Below are 24,377 nucleotides of genomic sequence, written 5' to 3' on the forward strand. Positions count from 1 at the left end.
TTGTGGGGGCTACACTACAATTTATGAAACCAATCTCCTGCTAATGGGCATTAATGTTGATCCTCGTTTTTATAATTACAACTTGGCAAGTGAATAATCTTGTACATTTTCCATTTCCGGTGTGTGTAATCCGTCTGTAAGACTGGTTTCCAGAAATGGAATTGCTGGGTCAGAGGCTGTATGTATGTGTCACTTGGTTCAGTATTCTCAAATTTCCTCCTAGAGCTGTTGCAGATGATCTAAAATTTGTACCTACATTTTCTCTCACTGCCTTTATGGTTTCTTTCTCTCAATGGTTTTTTAAAAAGTGAGATATTTGCAAGTAATGAAAGGTGCAGATTTTAAGTGTACTGTTCAGTGAGCTTTAATATAGAACATTCTCATTCTCCCCGAAAGTGCAATCATTCCCCTTTCCAGTCAATAGCCTTCCCTCCCTAGGCAACCACTGTTCTGCTTTCTTAGATTTGCCAGTTCTAGAACTTCATCCAAGCGGAACCACACAGTAGACATTCTTTGGAGTCTGGCTTCTTTTGCTCATCGTACTATTTTTAAGGTTCTGTATGTTGCTGTGCCTTTTATTACACAATCTGTATTGGTTTTCTGTTGCTACCATAAAAAATGACCACAGTCTTAGTGGCCACATAAATGAATTGGGTCACAGTTGGGAGGTCAGAAGTCTGGGTTAACTGGGCAGGTTCCACAAGGCTGAAGTCAAGGTGTTGGCTGGCTGGGCTCTTACTGGGAGGGTCTGTGTAGAAGTGCCTTCTAGGCTCATTCACTCATGCCAGCTGGGAGCTGGCAGCACCCAGCTCCTTGCAGCAGTAGCGTTGAGGGCCCTGGGCCCTCACTGACTGTCACTCAGGGGCCTCAGGTTCCAGGGCCACCTGCCTTCCTCTTGAAATTGCCTCCTCTCCATCGTCGAGGCAGTCAGTGATGAGTCTGGAGGTTCTCGAGTTTCACATTTTCTGCTGCATCTCTCCTGCCTTCTTCTAGCATCTTCTTGACTCCAGCCAGAGAAGGTTTTCTGCTTTTCAGTGTTGTATGATCAGGCTGTGCTCTCCCAGGGAATCCAGGATGATATCCTTGTCCAAAGGCCTGTAATCTTAATTACATCTACAGAGCCCCTTTTGCCTTCACAGGTTCTGGGCTTTGGGGCACAGACATTTTTGCGAGGGGTGTGTGTGTTTCCTGTTTGGCCTACCACGTTCCAGATATACAGCCCGTTGTACCAAACTGATTCATTCTTTTCCTATCCATTAAAAAGTCATCTTTATCACACGTGGAATTCTTTCATAGTATATATTTGTTTCTGGGTATTCTATTTTGTTCTGCTGCTCTCACATTAGTATCATCCTTTAAAAATTAGTAAGTTTTATAAAAAATGTTTTATTTATTTTTTAAAAAATTTATTCATTTATTAAAGGGAGCAAAAGAGCACAAACAGGGGGAGCGACAGAAGGAGATGGAGAAGCAATCCTTCCACTGAGAGGGAACCTGACTTGAGGCTCTATCCCAGGACTCTGGGATCATAATCTGAGCCGAAGGCAGACGCTTAACTGACTGAGCCATTCAGATGCCCCTATAAAAACATTTTAAAGTGGTAGAGAAAATTTTCTCTAGGTACTTCTTTTTTTCCCCCACAGAATATATTTCTATGTGCTACGACCCCGATTGTCACAGATGACCCATCTTTAGGCTTTGTGTATTTCCCTAAATTGTGTGCTTCACAGAGCAGGTACCATCTGATTCAGCGTCCTCAGAATGGCTCTCCTCAGGGGCTAGGCTGTGTGTGTGTAGAAGATAATTCAGCATTACATGTACTTATGTTTGAAACCGGAGCTTCTATTTCTGTAATGCAAGGTCAGGTTTGACTAAAACTTTGGTGTTGACTTTCCCGGTGATTTCGTCCCGTGAAGTCTGTCTGCCTCCTGACTGTGTCTTATAGTGGCCAATTTCTCTCCATCTTGCCTGCAGCCAGCATGAGGCAGTTAGTGTTTATTAATCCCCTCTACCTCTGTTTATTAACCCTCTAACTCTGTACTGTCCAGCATGGCAGCCACGGGTCACCTGTGACTATTCATTAAAGTTGGTGAAAATTAAATAAACAACTCAGTTCTTCAGTTGGACTGGTCACATTTCAAAGGTGTAATAGCCACATGTGGCTAGTGGCTACTGTATTGATAGTACAGAGCAGAAGATTCCCATCATCATAGAAAGTTGTAATGGACAGTGCTGCTTTCCCAGTTGCATTTAAGATGAATTCTAGAGCCCTCGGATGGCCTTCATGGTTCCATGTTGTCCATCTCTTGGCAGCCATTACTGCCTCCCCAGCCTTACTTCTGTCCCCGACCCTGTGGCACTTCTTGAACTGTGAAGCTCAGGAACTTTGCATATACCGTTCCCCTTGCCCTACTCTTCACTGGGCCAACTACTCATTTTTTGGATCTTGGCTTAAATGTCACTTTCAAGAGAGACCTGTTTGCCCCCACATTCTAAAGTTATATTCTCCTTTTACGTGCTTTCTTATACCCTCTACTTTTTCTGCTCCAGAAGAAAATTCCATCAGCTATAATATTTGTGTGATTATTTATTTAATGTCCATCTCCCACAGACAGTACACTTCTTGAAGGTGGGATAGTGGTGGTCCTTTCACCATCAAACCCCTGATGCCCAGGACAGTGCCCAGCACAGGGTAAATTCCGTGTCTCTATTAAAGTTGGAGTATCTGAAAGTTCTAGATCCTCTTGAGAGGCAGAAGTATGTTGGGTAAGTGAAAATTTCATCAAAAGGGGCATAGATCTAAAAGCAATCAAGAGACCCTACATATTAGGAAGATAGTTACTTATGGTGTTTACTTTTTTGTTGGAAATATGGCTTTTAGGATATACATTTTACAAGGGCAGTTTGGAGCTGGACTAGGCAACTGGTTTTCAAATCACCATCTTGACTTTGGCGTACATGTAGTTGGGGGTAAATGAGGCTATAAATTGAGGTGGAATAATTTAAAGTTGGTGGATTAAGGGAACAGGCTAGATTGGGACAACCCAGGGTTTATGGTAGGCCACTGACCTGGGCTTTGGTGGGTTAGGGCAGGCTGGTGAGACAGCTGAGATTGGGGGAGGGGAGGCAACACAATGGTCTGATCTTTCTTGTTCTATTTAAAACACCCAGGTAGGAAAAGCTTGGGCCCAACACTTCATACTTTTCCACAGGTCTTTCGAAAAAAATGTGAGTGTCTTAAGAAAACCTCTACGCTTCTTCCGCGTTTATACCCATTCCCTCAGGAAAAAGAAAGAAAGGCAAAGAAAACAATCTGGAGTCCCCAGAATGAGTTCTGACTTTGGATTTCTCTTTTCTTTCCTTTTCCTTTCTTTTCTTTTCTTTTCTTTCTTTAAGTAGGCTCCCTGCTCAGCACAGAACCTGACATGGGGCTTGAACTCACAACCCTGAGATCAAGACCTGAGCTGTAACCAAGAGTCAGGTGCTTAACTGAGCCACCAGGTGCCTCCTGACTTTGAATTTTTAATCCCATACCGTCTTTGGCTGCCTTCTCTCATGCGGGGAGTAAGAAGGAGTCAGTTCTCAGAACTGTTCTCCCTGGTCTCAGTTTGGAACTATCTCTATCCCCAGGATTCCAGAGTTCATCTTAGATCATTGACAGCTTTTGGGGTCTTTGAAAGGATTTTAATAAAAAAGGAGGAAAAAGCCCTCAAAACAAGGAAAGTGAATTTTCTATGAAGATTTCGAGTAGCACTCAGATGATGTATGAAAGTGAAGCCTCCCTTGTCCATTTTAGTGGCCTCAACCCCACCCATTTGCAGGTTTCGCTCTATTCCCATAAGTCGGTTATAGAAGTTCATGTGTTTATACAAAAGCAATAAAAGCCACAACGATCTGAAACTGAACAACCTGAGTCTGCTCAGTCCGTGTCTCTTGTTTCGAAATCTACTGAGTGCATTTGTGTTTTTCTTGCTTCTGACTTCCTTGGGCATGAGGCCTCCCCCTAACCGGACCCCGAATTCTGATAGGGACACAGCGAAAGTGACTGAAAGCCAGCAACACAGCTGTGAAACCATGTCTACTCTTAGCTTTCATACCACCAACAAAATTGGAAGTGAGTGCTGGGTACCAGCCAAATCATCACATGCCATGGGGACTGACTGGGTGCTGACCTGTGAGCCTCTGTCTTGGCCTTTCAGAGTATAGTTTGTTTGTTTATTTATTATTTTAAAATATTTTATTTATTTGACAGAGAGAGAACGCGAGAGAGGCAACACAAGCAGGGGAATTGGGACAGGGAGAAGCCAGCTTCCCACTGAGCAGGGAGCCCGAGAGCCCGATACGGGGCTCCATCCCAGGACCCTGGGATCATGACCTGAGCCAAAGGCAGACACATAACAGATGGAGTGACCCAAGTGCTCCCAGGGTATTGTTTAAATTCACACCATCTGGGTTTGAATTTTAGCGCCTCCGCCTTCTAGGTAACTGTGGCAAGTAGCCCTGGTTTTCCTGTATGTCAAGAGGGGACAATCATGACTACTTCATGGGCTTTCTCGTAGGAATAGAGTGGGATGATTGACATAAAGCACGTAGTAGGTGCTCAGTACCTATTGGCCGTCAAGCACATTGTCATTACCACTTGTATTCAACAATTTCATCTTATAAATAGACGGACCAGTTGTTAAAAAAAGAAAAGTTTCGAAAACCGAGTCCTCTGTGTTCTAAGGAAGAGATGTAAAGCATTCTTCCCTATAATAAGAATGTGACTGCCAGTAAATCCTATTAAGAAGCAAAAACCTTTCTGGGTGGTTGGCAATCGCCTATTTCCTGTGACGTGATTTTACCAAGACAAAGCAGAAACAAGTGAAGGGATGCCTTTGATGTTTGCTCACCTAACATGAAGAACTCACTCTTGGTGTCTAGAGGAGTATGAAAAAGTCCCAAATTCTGACTTGGATAGTTTTTATTGTATTTGTAAATACAGTGGAAATGTTTTGGGTTTGAGTTCTTCAATTAAGCCCTTAAAGAGTTCTTCAATTGAGTTCTTCATTTTAATAACATTTATGTTCTGATTATTAATGTTGTCCATTGTCGAGCAGTTGAAAATTCAGAAAAGCATAAGAAAGAAAATTAAAAACCTGCCTAATCCCAATGGTGTGGCTGTTAGTTAACATTTTGGCATATTTTCAATATATTATATGTGTTTAAAATTCAATTTGGGGAGTGCTTGGGTGGTTCAGTTGGTTAAGTGTCTACCTTTGGCTCAGGTCATGATCTGGGAGTCCTGGGATCGAGCCCTGCATTGGGCTTCCTGCTCAGTGGGGAGTCTGCTTTTCCCTCTCCCTTTGCCCTACCCCTGCTTGGGTTCTCTCTCTCTCACTCTCTCTTAACTAAATAAATAAAATCCTTAAAAAATTTCAATTTGAGATTATACACCTAATTATGTACTTTTTATTTACTAACTTAGCCAACATTAAATATTCTTTTACAACGTGATTTTTGAAATAGCTCTGTGGTGTTCTACCATATGGCTATTCTATAACTGATTCAAATCCATTATGAGTTATAGGATATTTAGGATTATTTCCACTTTTTCACTGTGGCAAACATCCAGGAGTCTAAATCTATCCACAATGCGGTATATTTCCCCTGTAAGCAGCTTATAACAGCCCCCAAAATTAGGGGTAATTTTTGGAAGTATTTTCCAGTAATACGTTGCTGTTGTAATTCTTCATTTCTTTGCTCACCAGTGAGGCAGACCCTGCTTGTCCACTCTCCACGTACTTAGAAATTACTTGTATTTCTGTGTGGATTTTGTGTTTAGGGCCTTACACATTTAGGATAAATTCAGCCTTTTCTTGCAGTGGAAAGGTATTTCTAAAAGAGGGATATTCGGGTGTTAGGCTGCTTCAGATGGTAGAGTATGGGAATCTTGACCTTGGGGTCATGAGTTCAAGCTCTACCTTGAGCATAGAGATTATGTCATAAAAAAAATTAAAAGAGGCATATTATTTTTTAAAAGATTGTATTTTTAAATTTATTTGAGAGAGAGAGGGAGGGAGAGAGTAGGAGAGCACAAGAAGGGGGAGTGGCAGAGGGAGAGGGAGAAGCAGGCTCCCTGCTGAGCAGGGAGCCCAAAAGAGGCACACTAATCTTTGTTAGTTGTTAATGGTGATTTCTTTTTCCTAGTTGTTTGGTCGTGGCCAGTGTAAAAAACTGGACAGACAGCTGACAACACTCAGAAGAGAAACATACTTTTATCTGTAGCCAATCAACTCTTGAACATTTTTTCATGTGCAACTCAGTCATCTTGTGTAAATTCGAGTCATGCAATTGAGAGGTTATTTAATGGCAGGTGGAGGTGGAATTTTGTACTCTGACTTGTTTAGGAACCATGAGCCTCATTCAGATTCAGTTCTGGCTGAGGGACACAACGCCGTTTCAAAACCCCATCCTTGATAAGCTCATACGGGTTTAAAGTAGGGCACCACTTACATCTGGTTGGATCTGCTTTCCCCATCCCCAAACCCCTCACCAAGATTTAAAGTGATAAAAACAAAAAGAGTCATTACCTAAAGTCAATAATAACCCTCTCCCATAGATTGTATGACCCCTCACTCCCAGGTATATGGCCCATGCAAACCCCTGAATTATCCTCATTCATATTTCAGACTCCCCTTCCCCATCACCCACCCTGGGAGGAGGAGATCCTAAGGGGCATCTCTTCTGAGTCCCAGATTTTCTCTGCTTGGCGCTGCTTCTCAAGGCTTCCCTAGATACCCTCCTTTCTACTACCTTTGCCCAGCAAACACTCCTGGGCTCCATGGGCAGGTAGGGCCCTGGGCACTTGTCTCCGACTCCCCAGGCTATCCCAGAGAGAATCAGGAACAGGCTACCTTCTGGGTCCCGCCTTCACATCTGTTACGCCACAAATAGATTTTTTTAAAGATTTTATTTATTTGACACAGAGAGAAATCACAAGTAGGCAGAAGTCGGCAGAGAGGCAGGCAGAGAGAAGGAGAAGCAGGCTCCCTGCTGAGCAGAGAGCCTGATGTGGGGCTCCACCCCAGGACCCTGGGATCATGGACCTGAGCCGAAGGCAGAGGCTTAATCCACTGAGCCACCCGGGTGCCCCTGTTACGCCACAAATATTTAAGTGCCTGTTATATGCTAGTCTGTGAGGCTACAGAAAGAGTAAGACAAAAGTCATGACCTGCAAGAAGCAATCTGAGGGACAAATACTCTGAGGCTTATTTTACAGTGTTTTAGGAAGGAAGGAGAAAGGAGAGACAGTGGTTGTGTCCTAGCCCCTCGTATACGGAGGTCTTTAGAACTGGCCTTCCCCTCTCTTTTCCCCTTCCCAAGAGAATGGAAGGACCACCCACTGAGTTTTGGTACTGGTGGGTGATGTGGTGCAGGTGTCACGCGCAGAAACTTGGACATGAGGTCAGAACCAGGGAATGCCATTAGCAGATAGATGCTTGGGCAGAGTGACTTGACCCTCCGCGAGCCTCAGTTTCCTCATCTGAACCACGGGGAAGAAGTCTCCTCCTGGCTGTATGGGTAAATGAGAAAGGAGCAATAGAGCCCGTTTGGGGGATAGCTGCCACTTCTGGGGAGCACACTACCGGCGAGGTGTGACTTGTCTCGTGCTTGGCAGCCTCCTCTCCCCTCAGGGCCTGGCTGATCATTAACACAGAGTCCATGGGACGGCTCTGGCTGCTGCCTCCCATGTCAGAAAAGAACTGAGGAAGAAATGGTCTCATCAGAAGCTCTGTCTGGTCCCCTGGTGGTGAGGGGCGTTGTCAGGATGTGCTCTGGGCAGGTGGGTGGGGCCAGAGCACACAGAAGGCTTCTGTAGACTCCTAAGCAATGCAGATGTGAGGGGAGACGGCCCCACACCGGGCCAGGCAGCGAGCCTTATCTCCGTCGTCTCCTCGCAGGATGGACCCCACAGCTTACGCCCAGCTGCTGAAAGAGTCTGGCAACCAGGTCCTGAAGAACGGCAACTTCTCCCTGGCCATCAGAAAGTACGATGAAGCCATCCAGATCCTCCTACAGTTATACCAGTGGGGGTAAGTGCTGGGATTCACCCCCACCTTTGGTTCTGGGTTTTGTTTGTGTACTTTTTTTCAGTAAATGGAAACTCCCTCTGTCACTTAGGTTTTCTTCCCTTTCCTTATCACACCGCCTAGTTTCTGTTTTCTTCTCCCCCCTCCCCCCTCCCACTTCCTATGTTATGTATCTGCTCTGTACTGGGAGCTCAGAAACTGCACGGAGAATACTAAGTAATGGGGAAATAGAAAGTGAAACACAGGGGCAGTTGCACAACTTCGCCTTTTGTCTGGTGATGGGAATCAGCGTTCCTGGGATGATTCAAGGCCCCAACCTCCCCTTCTGTCATTTATTTTGTTTTCCTGGTTCTCTGGGCCGTCCCCCCTCCCCGCAACAGTGCATACCTCAGGGGAGCTCAGGCTCATCTCTTCCCCTGCCCTTCAGCTTCAAGTCGACCTGTACCCAAACATTTCAGTACCATCACATGCTGAACAATTATGGAGGACCTCTAAGAGCTTTTGTTTATGTAAGCTGAAGCGACCAGTATAGCCTGGATTTGAACTTAAACCCGAGATAAGTTTGAAATATGTATTCAATCACCTACTTAAAATTTCAATAAGAAACTCATTCCATGTCAAACTCAGTCACGTATTTTGATGAAAAATAAGTAGATTTTCCAAAACCAGAAGCTTTGTGAGAAGAGTAGTAGCTCATTTTTCCTTTTCGCGGAGCTCTTTCTCAATAGAAGACATCTGACGTCTCCTATCTGCTTCGCGTTCAGTTCTTTGGGATACCATCACACGTCGTGTAGCCCCTGGTAGATTCCTGGAATACATGTGAGAGAATGTATGAAAAAGGCACATAATGTCCTTGTTCATTGTTACCACTGTACCCAATTACTACAATGTAGTGACTTAACATAGTATATATTTATTATCTTACAGTTTTGGAGGTTGAAAGTCTGAAATGAGTCTCGCAAAGCTAAAAGTGAGGTGTTGGCAGGGCTGTTCTTGTGCAGAGGAAAATCCATTTCCTTGCCTCTTTCTGCTTTGCGTGGCTGTCCGTACGCCTTGGCTTGTGGCACCTTCCTTCATGTTCAAAGTGCATCCTTACAGCGGGCTTTTGTGTTGTATCATGGTCTCCTGTTTGGTATCATGTCTCCCCCTGTCTCGCTCTGACAGGGACCCTTGTGATTGAATCCTAACCCAGGATAATCTCCCCCCAAGATCTAGAAATTGATCACATCTGCAAAGGGTTTTTGTTTTTGTTTTTTCCAATAAAAGGTAATGTTATTTAGGAAACACGATTCAGTCTGTACTATGGTGAAAGTCTTTGACCTTGCAGACCACCTGAAATCCCACTAGGAAACCCCAGAGGTTCCCACACCAGGCTTTGGGAACAGCTGCAATAGAGGTTGTCATTTGTGGGGGGGGCATGCAGCCTGAACTTGTGCTAGGAAATGCTACCAAATGAAATCACAGAATCACTCCTTCCACTTCTTACCTTCTATCACTTTGGTGTCTACACGCTAGCTGATGTGAGTTGAGTGTCATTGGTTTGGGCCTGTAATTCTGCCTTTTCTGGCTCAGATCAGAACGGTGTCAAGGCTGGGCCCAGAGTGCAAGGCACCTGACTGACTTTCTTTCTTTCTTTTTTAAAAGAATTTATTTATTTGAGAGAGTGAGCGAAAGAACACAAGTGGAGAGGGGTGGAGGGAGAAACAGATTCCTGTCTGAGCAGAGAACCCTACATGGGGCTCGATTCCTGGACCCCAGGATCATGACCTGAGCCAAAGGCAGATGCTTAACCGATTGAGCCACCCAGGCGCCAACAGCATCTGCCTTTCTTTTTTTTTTAAGATTTTTATTTATTTATTTGACAGACAGAGATCACAAGTAGGCAGAGAGGCAGGCAGAGAGAGAGAGAGGAGGAAGCAGACTCCCGCTGAGAAGAGAGCCCGATGCGGGGCTCGATCCCAGGACCCTGGGATCATGACCTGAGCTGAAGGCAGAGGCTGTAACCCACTGAGCCACCCAGGTGCCCCAGCATCTGCCTTTCTTAAAGAGGATATACTGTGCAGTGGTTATGGCTGTGGACCGACCCCACACTGTGGGGCCACTAATGGGACTTCTGTCTGGACCCTTGTGTATTGTCTTTCATGAGCTTCCTGACCCAGCTGCTGTCTGCCTTCCTGCACCTGAAAGATGACATAGGGATTTAGGTGCAAGTGCTCTCAGGAGCAGGAGACAGAGGGAAGCAGGATGGGGTAGGGGAAGGCTCCAGGCAGGGATGGTGTATCACCTGGGGGCAGCTTCAGCCTCATGCCCTGCGGCATTCTGGAGCATGAGCTGTACTGCACAGCTGGTCCCACTTTGGGGCAAGGGAGCTGACCTTTTGATTCTCATGTCAGTCAGCCATCTGTTGTAGGCTGTCTGGCCCTTAGGAGTTGTCCTAAGGAGTGGAGTTGTATTAGTCATCTTAGGCTGCCATAACAAAATGCCATTGACTGGGCAGAGTCAACAACAGGAAGTTATTTCTCGAAGTTCCGGAGGCTGGTAAGTCTGAAATCAAGGTGCCGGCCAATTGAGTTTCTGGTGAGAGCTCTCTTCCTGGCTTGCAGGTGGCTACCTTCTCACTGTGTCCTCACAGGGTGGAGAGAGAGAGAGAGAGAGAGAAAGAGGGAGAGAGGAGGTTCTCTGGGTCTCTTCATATAAGGGCACTAATATTATTACAAGGGCCCCTCTTCATGACCTCAGTTAAACCTAATTACCTCCCCAAAGGCCCCATTTCCAAATACCATCACACTGGCGGGCAGGGCTTCAACATATGGATGGAGGGGCACAACTGAGTCCACAGCAGGGGCATAACTTCCTGGGGAGAGGGCAGCTCCCATTAAGTTGAGGGCAAATCTGGAGAAGAGGGCACTGGGAGCCCCTAGTGGCAGCTGGTGCTCACTGCAGCTGGGGATGGCTGGCTGGGCCTCAGGGTCTGTGGGCTGGACACCTGCAGGGATAGTTTCCTTGCCAGTGACCCCTGGCTGCCCCACTGCCCCTTCCTGTGCTTATGGGCCCTCGTCCCTTCACCTAGAGGGAATGGTGGCTATTGACAGAAGCCGGAAACGCTAAACACTGAAGATGAGGCAGCAGTAGAGCTGATTTTTAGTTTGCTTTTTATTTATGCTTATCCGCATCACCTAACTTTTCTATAGTGATTTGCAGTGCTTTTGCAATTAAAATAGTCAATAAAAAAGAAGTATAGGCCTGTTTTTTCCCCACACACATGGCTTGAATTCAATGACACCTGGGCTTTAACACAGCATGGTACACTTTGCATTTGTCTTCAAATTTTGATGTGGTTTGGCACCAACGTGATCATATTATGCCTAGACCCAGGCAAGAGGGACCTGCCATGACATGCTTTAGAGGGCTGTCCTGTGGCTCCCCTCCATCTGCGCCCACCACCCAAACAGGAGTCTGTGGGGCCACGGGCTTTACCCACCCAGAGTCTTTCCTCCCCTTTGGTCCACTCCATGGGTACCAGGACTCTGGAGTTCCTGCCCATGGACTCTGCTCCCAGGGCTTTCACAGACCTCCTACCCACAGCCCATTCTTCTGAGGGCTGACCAAGTTCAGGGGTGCAGACCTCACTTGGAATCATGCCTCCTGCGGCAGGGGATGAATGCTGAAGTAGAAGGTGTGGGCAGGGGTGCTATCCTGGCTCACAATGCCCTGACACACTTCCTACAGTTCTAAATTTGAACCAGTTATTGTAGAGTAGGAAGATAGAACATGTTTTATGGAACACTTTGGGAACTTGATTTATGACCTTCAAGTACTTGGGCCAGCCCCATCTGATAGGACCTTTTCTGATGATGAAGATTTCTGTAATATAGAATGTGGCTATCAAGTACTTAGAATGTGGCTAATACAGCTAAAGGACTGAATTTTAAATTTCATTTAAATTAAATTAAATTAAATTAAATATGAATAGCTTCACATGGTCAGTGGCTACCATATTGGACAGTGCGGATTAGCCCCAGGGTGAAAGATCCCCTTTTGCACTCTGGCCCTTCACTACAATGGTGCTCATCCTGCACCTGTCATAGTAGGTCCGTGCGGACGGTGCGGTCCCATGTTCTGAAAGGCCTTTCCTGTGAGAAGCTCTGCATCCATCCAGCGTGGACATGCACGTGGAGGAGCTCACCCCACACTGCCCCAGTCAATGTCTGGACTCTGCTGAGGCTCTGTGGGAACTCCCATCCTCTCCATCCTTAGGATGGTCCCTATTTTCACAGTATCTTCACCAAAGTGGTCTCTAAAACAATGAAAAAATTTGTGGAGATCAGGCAGAGGTAGAACCGAGGTGTTGAGAAAACATTTGTCCTGAAAAGGAGCAGAGGATGTGGGAGGGTGGAAGGACAGACTTACACTTTGCAAATGCCCTGGGTTTTCGAGGAGGCTGGGGGACCAGGCGTAATAAGTGTAAATTGGGACGTTAACTGGCGATGGTGGCATCCAGGCCCAGCACTGTGGTCTTCAAGGGTGGTTTTCTGTCTTTGCGGAAAGGTAGCTTTCCTGACCACCGGTCTGTTCTTTCTGACAGGGTTCCCCCCAGGGAGCTGGCTGTGCTGCTTTGCAATAAATCCAATGCATTTTATAGCCTTGGGAAATGGAATGAGGCCTTCGTGGCAGCCAAGGAATGTCTCCAGTGGGATCCAACCTACGTGAAGGTATGGTGACAGCTGGGAGCCCTGCCTATCTTTCCTTCATCCACCTTCTCTCCTCCCTTCTTTTTCAAATGTGAACGTTGAGGGGCACCTGGGTGGCTCTGTTGTTAAGTGTCTGCCTTTGGCTCAGGTCCTGGTCCCAAGGTCCTGGGATGGAGCCCTGCCTCAGGGTCCCTGCTCAGCAGGAAGCCTGCTTCTCCCTCTCCCACTCCCCCTGCCTGTGTTCCCTCTCTCACTATGTCTCTGTCAAACAAATAAAAAAATCTTTAAAAAACAATAAAATAATAAAATGGAAACGTGAGAAGAGTTTTGCATTCAACTCTTTGCACTGTAGACACATGCCCATAGGGCATGGGAAGCCCATCGGGAGAAGACTAGCAACGCTGGTGGCCACATGTGGAAATGTCCTTGTCGGGGGAGCTTGTTCTGATGTAGTTACATCATGGTTGGGAGGCTGAAGTGCTCTTTGATGTTTGCAAGTTTCGCTTTAGCAATGCTTTGTTGCTGGGGGGACACAGCTTTCTGGATTCTTCAGGAAGAACTTCTTACGTGGAAATCAGCCCCGTTGGAGGGACCGAGGAGGTTTGGGAGGCCAGTCAGCCCCTCTATGGTGTTAGTTAGCAAAGGTTAATGAATGACCATTTGATAGTTTGTTCTCAGCTGGAATGCTGTCCCTGCCCACTCTGCAAGGCGCCTCCACATTGTTCTTCGCACCTCGTGGCAAACAAAAGGACAGGATGACACCATCCCAGTTCTTGAGTAACTCACTTTCCAGTTGGGGAGATGATGGAAAGCAGAATCAGACACCATAACAGAGTTGTCATTCAGAAGCCGCTGGAGGCCCATACAACTAAATATCACATTAGTGATATAGACCATGTATAGTGAGGCCCCAAGGTGGGAAGAGCACAGCCCTTTCTCCCCAGCGCTCTGCCGGGGACTGGTTTCTGCAGCTGGGAGGAGCTCCTTTTCCCTCTTTAAGGCTTCCTTTTCCCAGCAGTTGAGGGAGATGCTATCTGAATCCTAGAGTTGCTTCAGGGATTAAGAGACCTGGGTTCAAGTTGTTGGCACTCGGTAAATAGGAGTTTGCATTATTTTCTCAGGGGTCTGCATTTTGTGTACAGTTGCTAGAAGCAGAACAGTGGTAAGTGGAGAGGGGCTTTGACCTACAGATTCTGGATTCAACATCCTCGAGGGAGGGATTTGTCTATTTTACCTTAAGCGTCTTCTATTGGAGGGTGGATACTTTAGGAATTATTGAATAATTTTGAAAATGGGAAAGCATTCCTGAGGAAATCTCCCCAGAGGCGTGTTAGGATTTCCCCCATCCCCCAACTGGAGCGGGGAGAGGAGTTGGGACATGCGCACATCCCTCAAGCGCTGGACAGACTTCCGTGAGGGGCCGGACCTGCACAGTCCCCAGCAGCACAGTGACCAGGACCCACCCCCCATTCTTACTCCTGGGTGCCTCCTTCTTTCCCCATTGTTTCCCACCTCCTGTCTTCCCCAAGATGTCCTCTGTAGGGGAGGAAAAGTGCTTCTGTCTTCTTTTGGTTCGGTGGCTGGGACCCTGCGAATATGACTGGCAAGAGACAAATTAACAGGAGAAAAACCAAATTTTATTTCCTGTTAATTTTTACACGACACAGGTGTTTTTCTAGAAAGACCCCAAGAGAAGCAGGTAGGCCTGAGAGCCTATATACATTTTTAAAAAAGATTTTATTTATTTATTTTAGGGATAGAGAGAGACAGGGCGGGGGGGAGGAGCAGAGAGATAGGGACAAGCAGACTCGGCACTGACCGCGGAGCTCTACTAGAGGCTCGATCCCATGACCCTGAGTTAATGAGCTGAGCCGAAATCAAGAGTCGGGCTTAAAACTGACAGAGCCGCGCTCCTAGAGCTCTTTTACTAAAGAGCAAAAAAAAAAAAAAAAAAAAAAAAAACAAAACTGTGGAGCTGGGTCGGACAAAGGAAAGGGGTTTAGACTTCTGGGGCTGTGGACTGTGGGGACACACTACATGGGGGAATCTAATGGGAGGGAGATCAGGGCTATCTTAGCAGCACTTAGCTGTGCTGGCCCCGCTCAGCGCCAATTTCCATCTTCTTCATGGCCATAAAAATCCCCCGGGAGAGGGGATTTATGGGAATCCTTGTTTCTTAGACTTTCTGCTTTTAGTCAGATAAGGGAAGCTCCAGGAAAGCTTCTTTCTACATCTGTTGAATCTCAAATGCCCTGGGCTCAAGATAACCCTTATGCCAAAGTGTTATATTTTGGGATGGCATATTCTGATCCCTTTCATCCCCCCACCAAAATGAAAGATGAAAGAAACTTAAACTGAGGAGGGTAAGGAAGTGGAGAATTCTGTATCCAGATTACCCAGGAGGGGGAAAAAAGCCCCACCTTCTCCCAACCCTTTTTTCTGGTTGTTATCTAAGGTTTTAGACTTTCAAATGAAGGCGGAAGCAAATCGATAAATAATCAGAGATTTGGTGTCAAGTGAGGTTTTTAAGTGCTTGCTTTTTTTATGAAGCTGGTTGGTGAACACCTTTCGTTATCTTAGAATTTGTCTTGGTAGATCCTGGTGTGGATTCCTTTAGAGAATCTAAGAGGGGGAAGGCAGTATCATTTTGTTCCTACTCGAGGTACTCAGTTGTATGAGGCAAAACTAAACCGTTTTCCTCTGTTACGCATTGTAATTTTCCTCTCCAGAAAGAAAAAAATGTTTGCCTTGGTGTACATTGCCTACAATTTGGAGTTCAACACATCTCGATGCTTGTCATTAGCATTTTCATTTTTTCCCCCCTGGCTACATACCCAGTGGAAATTGTGTTTACTTTGATTGAAAGGAGCAGGGAACAACTTCTGTGTTTACATGACAATCTCATCTTTTCTGGAACACTGTCATCATAGGATTTTTTTCATTCTCTTCTTGCCCGGGCTGTGATTTGAGGCATGAATAAATAAGCCACACATGTAATTGGAACCAGGCCTGCTTCCTTCGCTCCATGTCATGTATTAGATGCTGTATATGTCATGGATTTGAAAGTCATTATTTTCTTGGCAGTTAAAAAATGACAGGAAAAATGTGGCAAGCAACGTAACGTGGGAATGCTGTGTCTAGTGCTTGTTAGAAATCTGTGTTTACATAGAAGTGAAACCTCTAACAGTCCATTTCCCCAGGTCATCAATCTTGCCTTTCCGTTTAGCAGCTGGTTCGAAGAGATGGGCCAAGTTATGATTTTGCTTTTCTCCTGTCCCAGGGATACTACCGAGCTGGTTATGCCTTGCTGCGTTTGCTCCAACCTTACGAAGCAGCTCGCATGTTTTTCGAGGGTCTGCGACTTCTGCAAGGCACGCCAGACCAGATTCAAATTGCTGATTTCCTTGTGGGAGTCTTCACCACCATGGGCAGTAAGTCGGAACTGGGGGGAGACTTTGTTTGTTCTTTCTTTCTTTCCTTTTTTTTTTTTTTTTAAAGTCTTTGTTATTTTATTCGAATGGCTCCTGGGGAGATAATTCTAGGGTGTTTCTTTGTAGCTGATTTATGTCATTTGAATGGAACTGATTTTCACATTAGAAAGCATTTTGGAAGCTTTGGTGGCTTATGTCCTTGTAAAAGCAATAAATCCTTTTGCAGAAACCACTTAAAGCGCTGCTGATCAGACCTCAGTTTTCCTTATCGCTACTGACAGATCTTTCCCTCCCTACGCTACTGATTTCATGTGATTTGTGCTCTTTTCTGTGATGTTTGCTGTGTTTCTTCAATACGCTGGGAAATATTCCTCTTTGCTATAAAAATACCGTGGAAGAGCTGATGGAGTTATTTTCAGGAATTCTCTGCCTTTAGTGCTGTGGTTCTTGGTCACAATGCTTGGAAGAATGAAGAGGGAGACCAGACGAAGAGAGGTGGGCAGCAGAGCAGAGTTCAATGAGCGATTGTACAAGGCTCCTGGGGGGGAGGAGCCTGAGTGGGTTGCCTCTGGAGTTTCTAAGTTTAGGAGTTTTTATGAGCTCTTTTTTTTCCCCACAAAACGATAGTTCCACAAATCTTAAGCAATCAGGGTGTGCTGAGTTGTGCCAATCAGGACTTTGGTCATTTATCTACCTATTAGGTTAATATCAAGCACAGATGGTCTTTCTTTGCTGACACCTAAGGGCTTACGTTTTAACTGCTCCTGACCCGTGATAGTGACAAGTGCATTGAGGATAATTGTCTTTTTTAAGAACGTTTTGCAGAAGTCATTTCTGCAAAGGCTGCAAAGCAGAATGTCACTGTGTCCTAAGCCGCAGAACAGGATGTCAGCGCTGTTTTGTCTTAGCTGTCCTGACTTCATGTTGTCTTGTTAGGGACGCTGGCCCGGAATACCTCACTGTCCAACCAACTGCTAACACAGGGTCCTGTGGAAGTGGACGTGGTGCTCAGGGTCTCACCTGCTGTGCTCACGGCCATGGAGGACCTGGGCACTCAGTGTAGGAGAGCTGCACGGGGGGGCCTTATGCGCCGCTGCCTTGAGTTATTACTCTAATGACCTGGTGGGTGAGCTGGCTTTGTCAGCAGGTTGGGTTAGGCAAAAACAGAAAACCATAGAACATAGTGTAACATACTCCTTGCCAGTGACAAAGGAGCTCTCTCCTGCTTATCTTTCACAGTCCAAAGTCTTGCCAATGTAGGCCATTGTTTTCAAATACGGTGTTTGATTGTGTTTAAGATTGTACCAATGCTCACTGAGAGACAAAATCAATTGTCACACATGTCCCGATTCTAGAGGTGTTAGAATGTGAAAAACAGCACATGTTAGAATTGTGGGAAAAATGGCCTTGGCTTTCAGAGGTGGGGAAATTGATTCAGCTGTTACAGATTCAACTGTTCCCACTGTGATTGTGGGAAAGCAACTATTGTGGTCTGTGGCCAGCATTCTACAAATTTGGGCAAGTTTGGGAGATGGGGTGGGGGGTGGTGAGAGCCATATCAGGCAAGCAGTGGGAAGAGGTTGGAGGGGGGCAAAGCTGACTCCCTTGGTCAGAGAAGTAGAAGATCCCCAGACAAATGCTGATGGGTCCCAGCTTTCCAGTCAGCCTTTTGCTGCCAGTGACCAAGCCTGCTTCCCTTTCCTCTGCGTCTGAGGCCTGTTCCCTACCATCCCTCATGTTTTCTCTGCGTCTTTGTAAAGTCACTGCTCATTTCTGGGTGACTGCTCCCTTAAGAAATCTGGATAGTTTCCGCTCTGCCGCCATCTTGAAGGGGGGTTACTTCATAGGACTTCTAAGGGCAATGAATCCCATACTTTTATACCAAAGTATTACTATTTGGAATGTAAATGTATGCCCAATTTCTAAAGTTTGAAAAATATATTTATGGAAATTCTGCATCCTTTTGTGCAATATCTATTTATTTTGATATTTACTTATTTTTGTTGATGATCCTGGAGGAGGTGCTGTGTTTTTCTGGCAGCTGCCCTTGCTCCTTGGATGATCTCATTCATCAGTTTGAGAGATGTGGTTTGGGGGATCATGAGATGCAATGGGCCACTAGGTTAGAAGAATGTGTATTGACTAAGAGAGTTGATAGATCTGGGTCCCCGTCTTTGTTTTTGTCATTAACTAGCTGCATGATATGCCATGAAGCCTGACCTCATTTGTCATCCTTTCTCATCGGTGGGGTGAAAATAATATTTATCACATCTTTCTTAAAGGACGTGAGGTGTTTTATTTTTTTAAGAGTTTCTATTTCCTCCTCTATAATCAGAGATCATAGGCCAATGCCTTGTTGGTTGTTTGAGGAATTAAATATTAACACATATCACTGGGCTTGGTATATGGAAGAGCTAAGTGACTGTAGTTAGCTCACATCACACCGCCTGACTGTTGGGGTATTGAGTTTATAGATGAACCTAAAGGGATTGCCACTTCGTTCCATTATAGGGGACTTTAACTTTGAAAATGCCTCTCTTTCTGATATTTTTAATTTTCTGTTTGTCTATCTGTGGTCTTAATTGGAGGACCTTTTCCCAAATGTTCTAGACTCTGACAGGGTTAAAATTCCTAAACTATGGAACTTTCTTTCAGGTGACCCCATTGTTTTGCAAAGTTTCTTGCCCTGTTTTGATCATATTTTTACTACTGGATTCTCAACACAAGTGTGGCAATCTGTAATAGAAAAGTTGGCAAAGAAAGGATTATGGCACGTAAGTAAAAGAAGATGGCTCTCTTGTGGGAAAAGTACATTCTTAGTTAAATGGATATTTTCTGCCTGCATTGGGGAGGGGATTGTAATTTATTATCCATTTATTTTGATGCCAAAATAACTTTTAACTGCACCATCGTTAAAGATGGAAAGTCACTGAGGGATATCAATTAGCCAGTTTCTGTTTTGTTTTGTTTTTTTTTTAAATAGGAAACGTATTCAGAACACCTAATAATAATATTAGCTAATGTTTATCGCCTCACACCGTGTTCTGTGTCTTCACTGTCATCACAGAAGTGTTGAGTTCAGGTGCTAATGATAATGTGGAATGAGGAATACGAACAATTTCCTTTCATCGGCATCATCTTTGTAATACCGCATTTGCTAGTGTTGGCTCAGGAGACCTGCCTGTGTTGCTCTGAGCACTTCTGTGTGGCTTTTTTTTTCAATTAAAAAAAATTTTTTTAAAAGATTTTATTTATTTATTTGAGAGAGAGCATGTTCATGCATGAGAGCACGAGAGAGAGAGAGAGAGAGAGCGAGCACGCGTGTAGGAACATGTCTGAGTAGGGGGTGGGGTGGGGTGGGGGCGAGGAGAAGCAGAAGGAGAGGGAGAAGCAGGCTCCTGGCTGAGCAGAGAGCCCCATGTGGGGTTCAGTCCCAGGACCCTGGGATCATGACCTGAGCCGAAGAGAGGCGCTTAACCGACTGAGCCACCCAGGTGCCTTGCTTCTGTGTACCTTTAAGGGACTTCTGCCCACAGATAACAGTGAGGCCACAGGAGCCAAACCAGGGCTGGGAGTCCAGGGAACGGAGGAGCAGAGTGGACTGAGAACCTGGGCTTCATGCCTCCTCAAATCATAATCTTCCACTTTCTATTTTGGGCTAATTACTTCCCCTCTGAGCCTCACTTCCTCATCTGTAACTTGCAAGATATAAACTTACTCCCTCAGGGTTTTGGTGAGGATGAGAACTAATGGACCAAGAACACCTAATAATAATATTAGCTAATGTTTATCAAGGGCTTACCTTGAGCCAGGCACTGAGCTAATGGAGCGTTACGATACCTGGCGTGTGCTCCCTGCCCACTGAATAGTAGTTGTCGTGATGCTGGGCTCTCAGCGCGCATGGAAAGGGCTGGCCAAGCGAGGCAGTTTGGTCAGGAAAGGCCTGCTGGGCTTTCTGAAGCTGGGCAGTCCTGAAAAGTCACCAAAAGCAAGGGCAACCCAAAAGGCCTCTAGAGCCAGGCAGGGCAAAGGACTTTAGAATGTAGAAGTCTTCAACTTTTAAAAAGCTCATGGATTCCATTGCAAATCTAATGAAATCGATGGGGTTCTCTTCGCATGCACACACAGTTATGGGTAGAGTTTCAGGAGGTTCGTGGAAAATCCCCTCAAGTCCAACAATGAGTTCCCTGAAGCTCGCTCCTATATTAAAAGGTCTAGAGAAAGCAAGCAGGCAAGGAGAGACCCAAGAATACAGCCCAGTGGCAGGTCCACTTGGCCCAGTATTCCAGCTGTGGGGCCCTGATCATTTTTTCATATACTGGAAATAGAGACATAACAACAACAACAAAACAGGTCAGCAATCAGGATTGTCAGAACCCTGAGCATGTAATTTTTTAAAAAACATTTTATTTATTTATTTGACAGAGAGAGAGAGACATAGAGAGAGAGTGAGAGAGGGAACACAAGCAGGGGGAGTGGGAGAGGGAGAAGCAGGCTTCCCGCTGAGCAGGGAGCCTGATGGGGGCCTTGAACCCAAGATCCTGGGATCGTGACTTGAGCCGAAGGCAGACTCTTAACAACGAGCCACCCAGGATCCCCAAGAGCACGTCCTTTTGATACTGTGGTCTATTCAGGGTGAGCAGTAAAGAGTGATCATCAGGCTGAAAACCTGGAATCCAGATGTGGCCAAAGGCTGGGTTCCTGTGGTCCCACATCCACTAGCAGGCGCATGCATGGCGGAGTCTGAGGCTGAGCCTGGGTCTCCCATCGTGGCCATACCAGCGCCTGGAGCCCTGAGACCCGCTGGCGCACCTGGATGATCTCAGCAGGACAGGCTGTCTGTGTGACTTTGAAAAACCACTTAACCTTTGTGGGAGTCAGTTTCTTCAGTGATGTTAGATAGCGTTAACGGTTTAACAACTGGCTTTCTGAGGAAAAAAAAGTTTGTCAATTTCTGTAGTGTCCGTACTATCCCCATGACCAATTTGAAGTCACTAATAGAGCTACAGGTCATAGCATTGGGAATTTTGAATGGCAGTTGGCTCTCATGAGCACATAGGAGTCTAACGGACCCCAGACCCTTGGTGCTTATGAAACACCAAAGTGCTGAAGAATCAGCTGGAATGAACTATGTGTAAAGGATTGGATTCTTCTGCTTGCTAAGTAAGCTTTAAGAACTTTGTAGGGAATCACTTTTTTTTTTTTAAACCCACTGTACTCTGAGCAATGCTGCACAACGTGCCATCTTCAGCAGGCTGTGAGGAAATGTGGAGAGAGCTTTGTTCTCAGTGGGAACAGGGCATTGGCTGGGCAGAGGGACTTCAAGTATAGATCAGGCTGTAAAGCTTGGCAGGCAGCTTAAAAAGAGAGGTGGGCTGGAGGGGATTTTGTTTTGTTTGTTTGTTTTTTGGATTGTTTATTTTAACCCCAAAGATAACTTTTGTTCTAATAACCTATTTGGAGAACATGATTATTCCAGCTTTTTCTTTTTTCTCCCTTCTCATCAGTCATTCCTACTTCTATCGGCGAGAAAAGACCGGCTACCAAGAAATATCCAGGTCCCAGACTTATCACTGAAGAGTCTCTTTGAGGTAAGGTGGCTTCTGAAATTGTACGGTTTCAAGTCTGGCCACTCAGGCTTGTATTTGGGACCTCACCTTATCTAAGGGGACCTCAGCTGTGTCACCGCAAATTCATTATTTATAATCATCTCGGGCTTGGGTCTCGGCTCTCCAGGTTTTACTGATCCCGAACTTTATGACTGAAGGAGTTTGGTGTCTCATATTGACCGAGTGACTTCTGGGATTCTTCCTGTGTGTTTTTCTCCTCCAGAAATACGTCTTCATGGGACTTTATGAGAAGATGGAACAGGTGCCCAAGTTAGTACAGTGGCTTATCTGCATTGGTGCAAGTATTGAGACGATAGGACCGTACCCTCTTCATGCCCTCATGAGACTCTGTATCCAAGCAAGTGAGTATTCTCCCAGTAACGCACTGCCCATGCCGCCCTCCCAGCCCTGAGCGCCTGTGCTCTGCTGAGCTCATGAGAAACCAGAATTCAGCCACCGGAAGGTAGAATATTCATATGATTTGAATATGCAAATAGCCTGATTATTCAATTGCGTGAAGACAGCAGGGAAACAGCAGTATCTTTTAAAAATTTTTATTGTAGTTATGTTAGTCACCATAAAATGCCCCGTTAGTTTTTGATGCGGTGTTCCAAGATTCACTGTTTATGCACCACACCGAGTGCTCCATGCAATCTGTGCCCTCCTTAATACCCATCATCAGGCTCACCCGACCCCCACCCCCTCCCCTCTGAAACCCTCAGTTTGTTTCTCAGAGTCCACAGTCTCTCATGGTTCATCTCCCCCTCCGATTTCCCCCAACTCCCTTCTTCTCTCCATCTCCCATGTCCTCCATGTTATTCCTTATGCTCCATGAGTAAGTGAAACCATATGATCATAGACTCTCTCTGCTTGATTTATTTCACTCAGCATCATCTCTTTCAGTCCCATCCATGTTGCTACAAAAGTTGGGTATTCATCCTTTCTGATGGAGGCATAATACTCCGTCGTGTATATGGACCACATCATCTTTATCCCTTCATCCTTTGAAGGGCTTTATTGCACTACTGGGTATTTACCCCAAAGGTACAGATGTGGTGAAAAGAAGAGCCATATGTACCCCAGTGTTCATAGCATCAATGGCCACAATAACCAAACTGTGGAAAGAGCCAAGATGTCCTTCAACAGCATTGTTTTTATTTCGCCTGGGACCTGATAAGCCACAGGGTCCAAGTTGAAAGGATTCTGTGTTCCTAGACAGATGCTGGCAGCAGACGAGCCCTGAGACCCAAGCAGGGGACTTGGGACAGACAGCCTTGGCTGGGCAGAGCTCCCTGAGGCTGTGGAATTTCTTCCTGCTAATGAAGGCACAGGTGCTCCCTCCTGCTTGTTCAAGTTCATTTTCTCTCTAACCAGAAGGCTAACTGGCATGGTGCTGGTGCTGGTGCTGGGTGCTGATACCAAGCGAACCCCTGGTTCTTGCCGAGACGTACTGCTTGTGGTTCTTCTAAAGGATGCTGATGTTCATAAAATTCTTTTTTTCTTTTTTAAGGGTTCATCACCTGGCAATAAGATTTAAATTTAAAATATTTAAAAATTTTCATTAACGCATATGCATGTTAGGTAAAAAAGCTTGTTTTTCTTTTCCAAGCATGTATGGCATAAGTGTTGGACATGTACCCATACTGTTTTAGAGCCAGAAGGGGCCAAGAGGATTTTCTAGACAGTCTTCCTCTTTTTTTTTTTTTTAAGATTTTATTTATTTATTTGACACAGAGAGATCACAAGTAGGCGGAGAGGCAGGCAGAGAGAGCAAGAGAGGGGGAAGCAGGCTCCCTGCTGAGCAGGGCTCAATCCCAGGACACTGAGATCATGGCCTGAGCTGAAGGCAGAGGCTTAACCCACTGAGCCACGCAGGTGCCCCTAGACTCTCTTCCTCTTAACCATTCGGCTGGATTGCCTTCTCAGGCATGAAGGAGTGAGGGGCGTGGTCAGGGACTTCAAGCCCTGGGCCGAGGCTTCACTTTAGCCACATTTGTCCTGCTGTTATCCATTTCCTACTGGGGAGTCAATAAGACATTTTATTCTCACACAGGGATTGGTGGATCAAAGATCTAAAAGTAAAGTCTGATTAAAAGGAATCTGAGCAAATCCTTCCAGTTTTCAAGTAGGAATCAGGAACCCAGAGCAGTGTGTCCCTAGTTGTGAAAGTCATGATTCCCTACTGTGTCTGCTCTTTACCTTAGCTCCTGGGGGTAGAGGCAGGAATCAGTGGGATCAGGTGCTTAACTTTATCCGTGATTTTTTTCTCAGAGGAAAACTCTGACATAGTGACAAATGGCATCCACAGAGTTGGCAGAAGTGTGTCGCTTTCCTTGAGCCCAGGACCTACAAGGAAGGAGCCTGGGAAAATAATTTTTAAATATATGTCCTATTGAGAGTAATGAGCAGGGTAATCTTTTCAGATATTGACCTGATTCCTGACATGGGTGCCGTCGGGGCCCGGCCTGGAGCCTCTTTACCACCAGTATCCCCTCCCCACCTGCTGCTTCGTAGCTACCTCCTTCCCCAGAGCACTGCTTTTTGCCAATAAGAACCACTTCCTACAGAGGTTCT

General features: G+C 45.6%; 1 protein-coding gene across 3 annotated transcripts in view; it reads left to right on the forward strand.

Annotated features, from left to right (window-relative positions):
- TRANK1 (tetratricopeptide repeat and ankyrin repeat containing 1) overlaps window positions 1–24,377 on the forward strand; it is a 100,479-nt gene that overhangs the window by 12,503 nt on the left and 63,599 nt on the right. For 2 of the 3 annotated variants that reach the window (XM_046003231.1, XM_046003230.1), the window contains exons 2-7: window positions 7,944–8,075; window positions 12,658–12,784; window positions 16,044–16,194; window positions 18,850–18,968; window positions 21,702–21,785; window positions 22,027–22,165. In XM_046003231.1, coding sequence (XP_045859187.1) covers window positions 7,944–8,075; window positions 12,658–12,784; window positions 16,044–16,194; window positions 18,850–18,968; window positions 21,702–21,785; window positions 22,027–22,165 — 752 coding nt within the window. Of the gene's footprint in view, window positions 1–7,096; window positions 7,826–7,943; window positions 8,076–12,657; window positions 12,785–16,043; window positions 16,195–18,849; window positions 18,969–21,701; window positions 21,786–22,026; window positions 22,166–24,377 lie in introns of those variants that run through there. The other variant, XM_046003232.1, reaches the window with a different exon arrangement.

Source organism: Meles meles, chromosome 4, assembly GCF_922984935.1.
Source record: "Meles meles chromosome 4, mMelMel3.1 paternal haplotype, whole genome shotgun sequence".
In the NCBI taxonomy this organism is placed as follows: Eukaryota; Metazoa; Chordata; class Mammalia; order Carnivora; family Mustelidae; genus Meles; species Meles meles.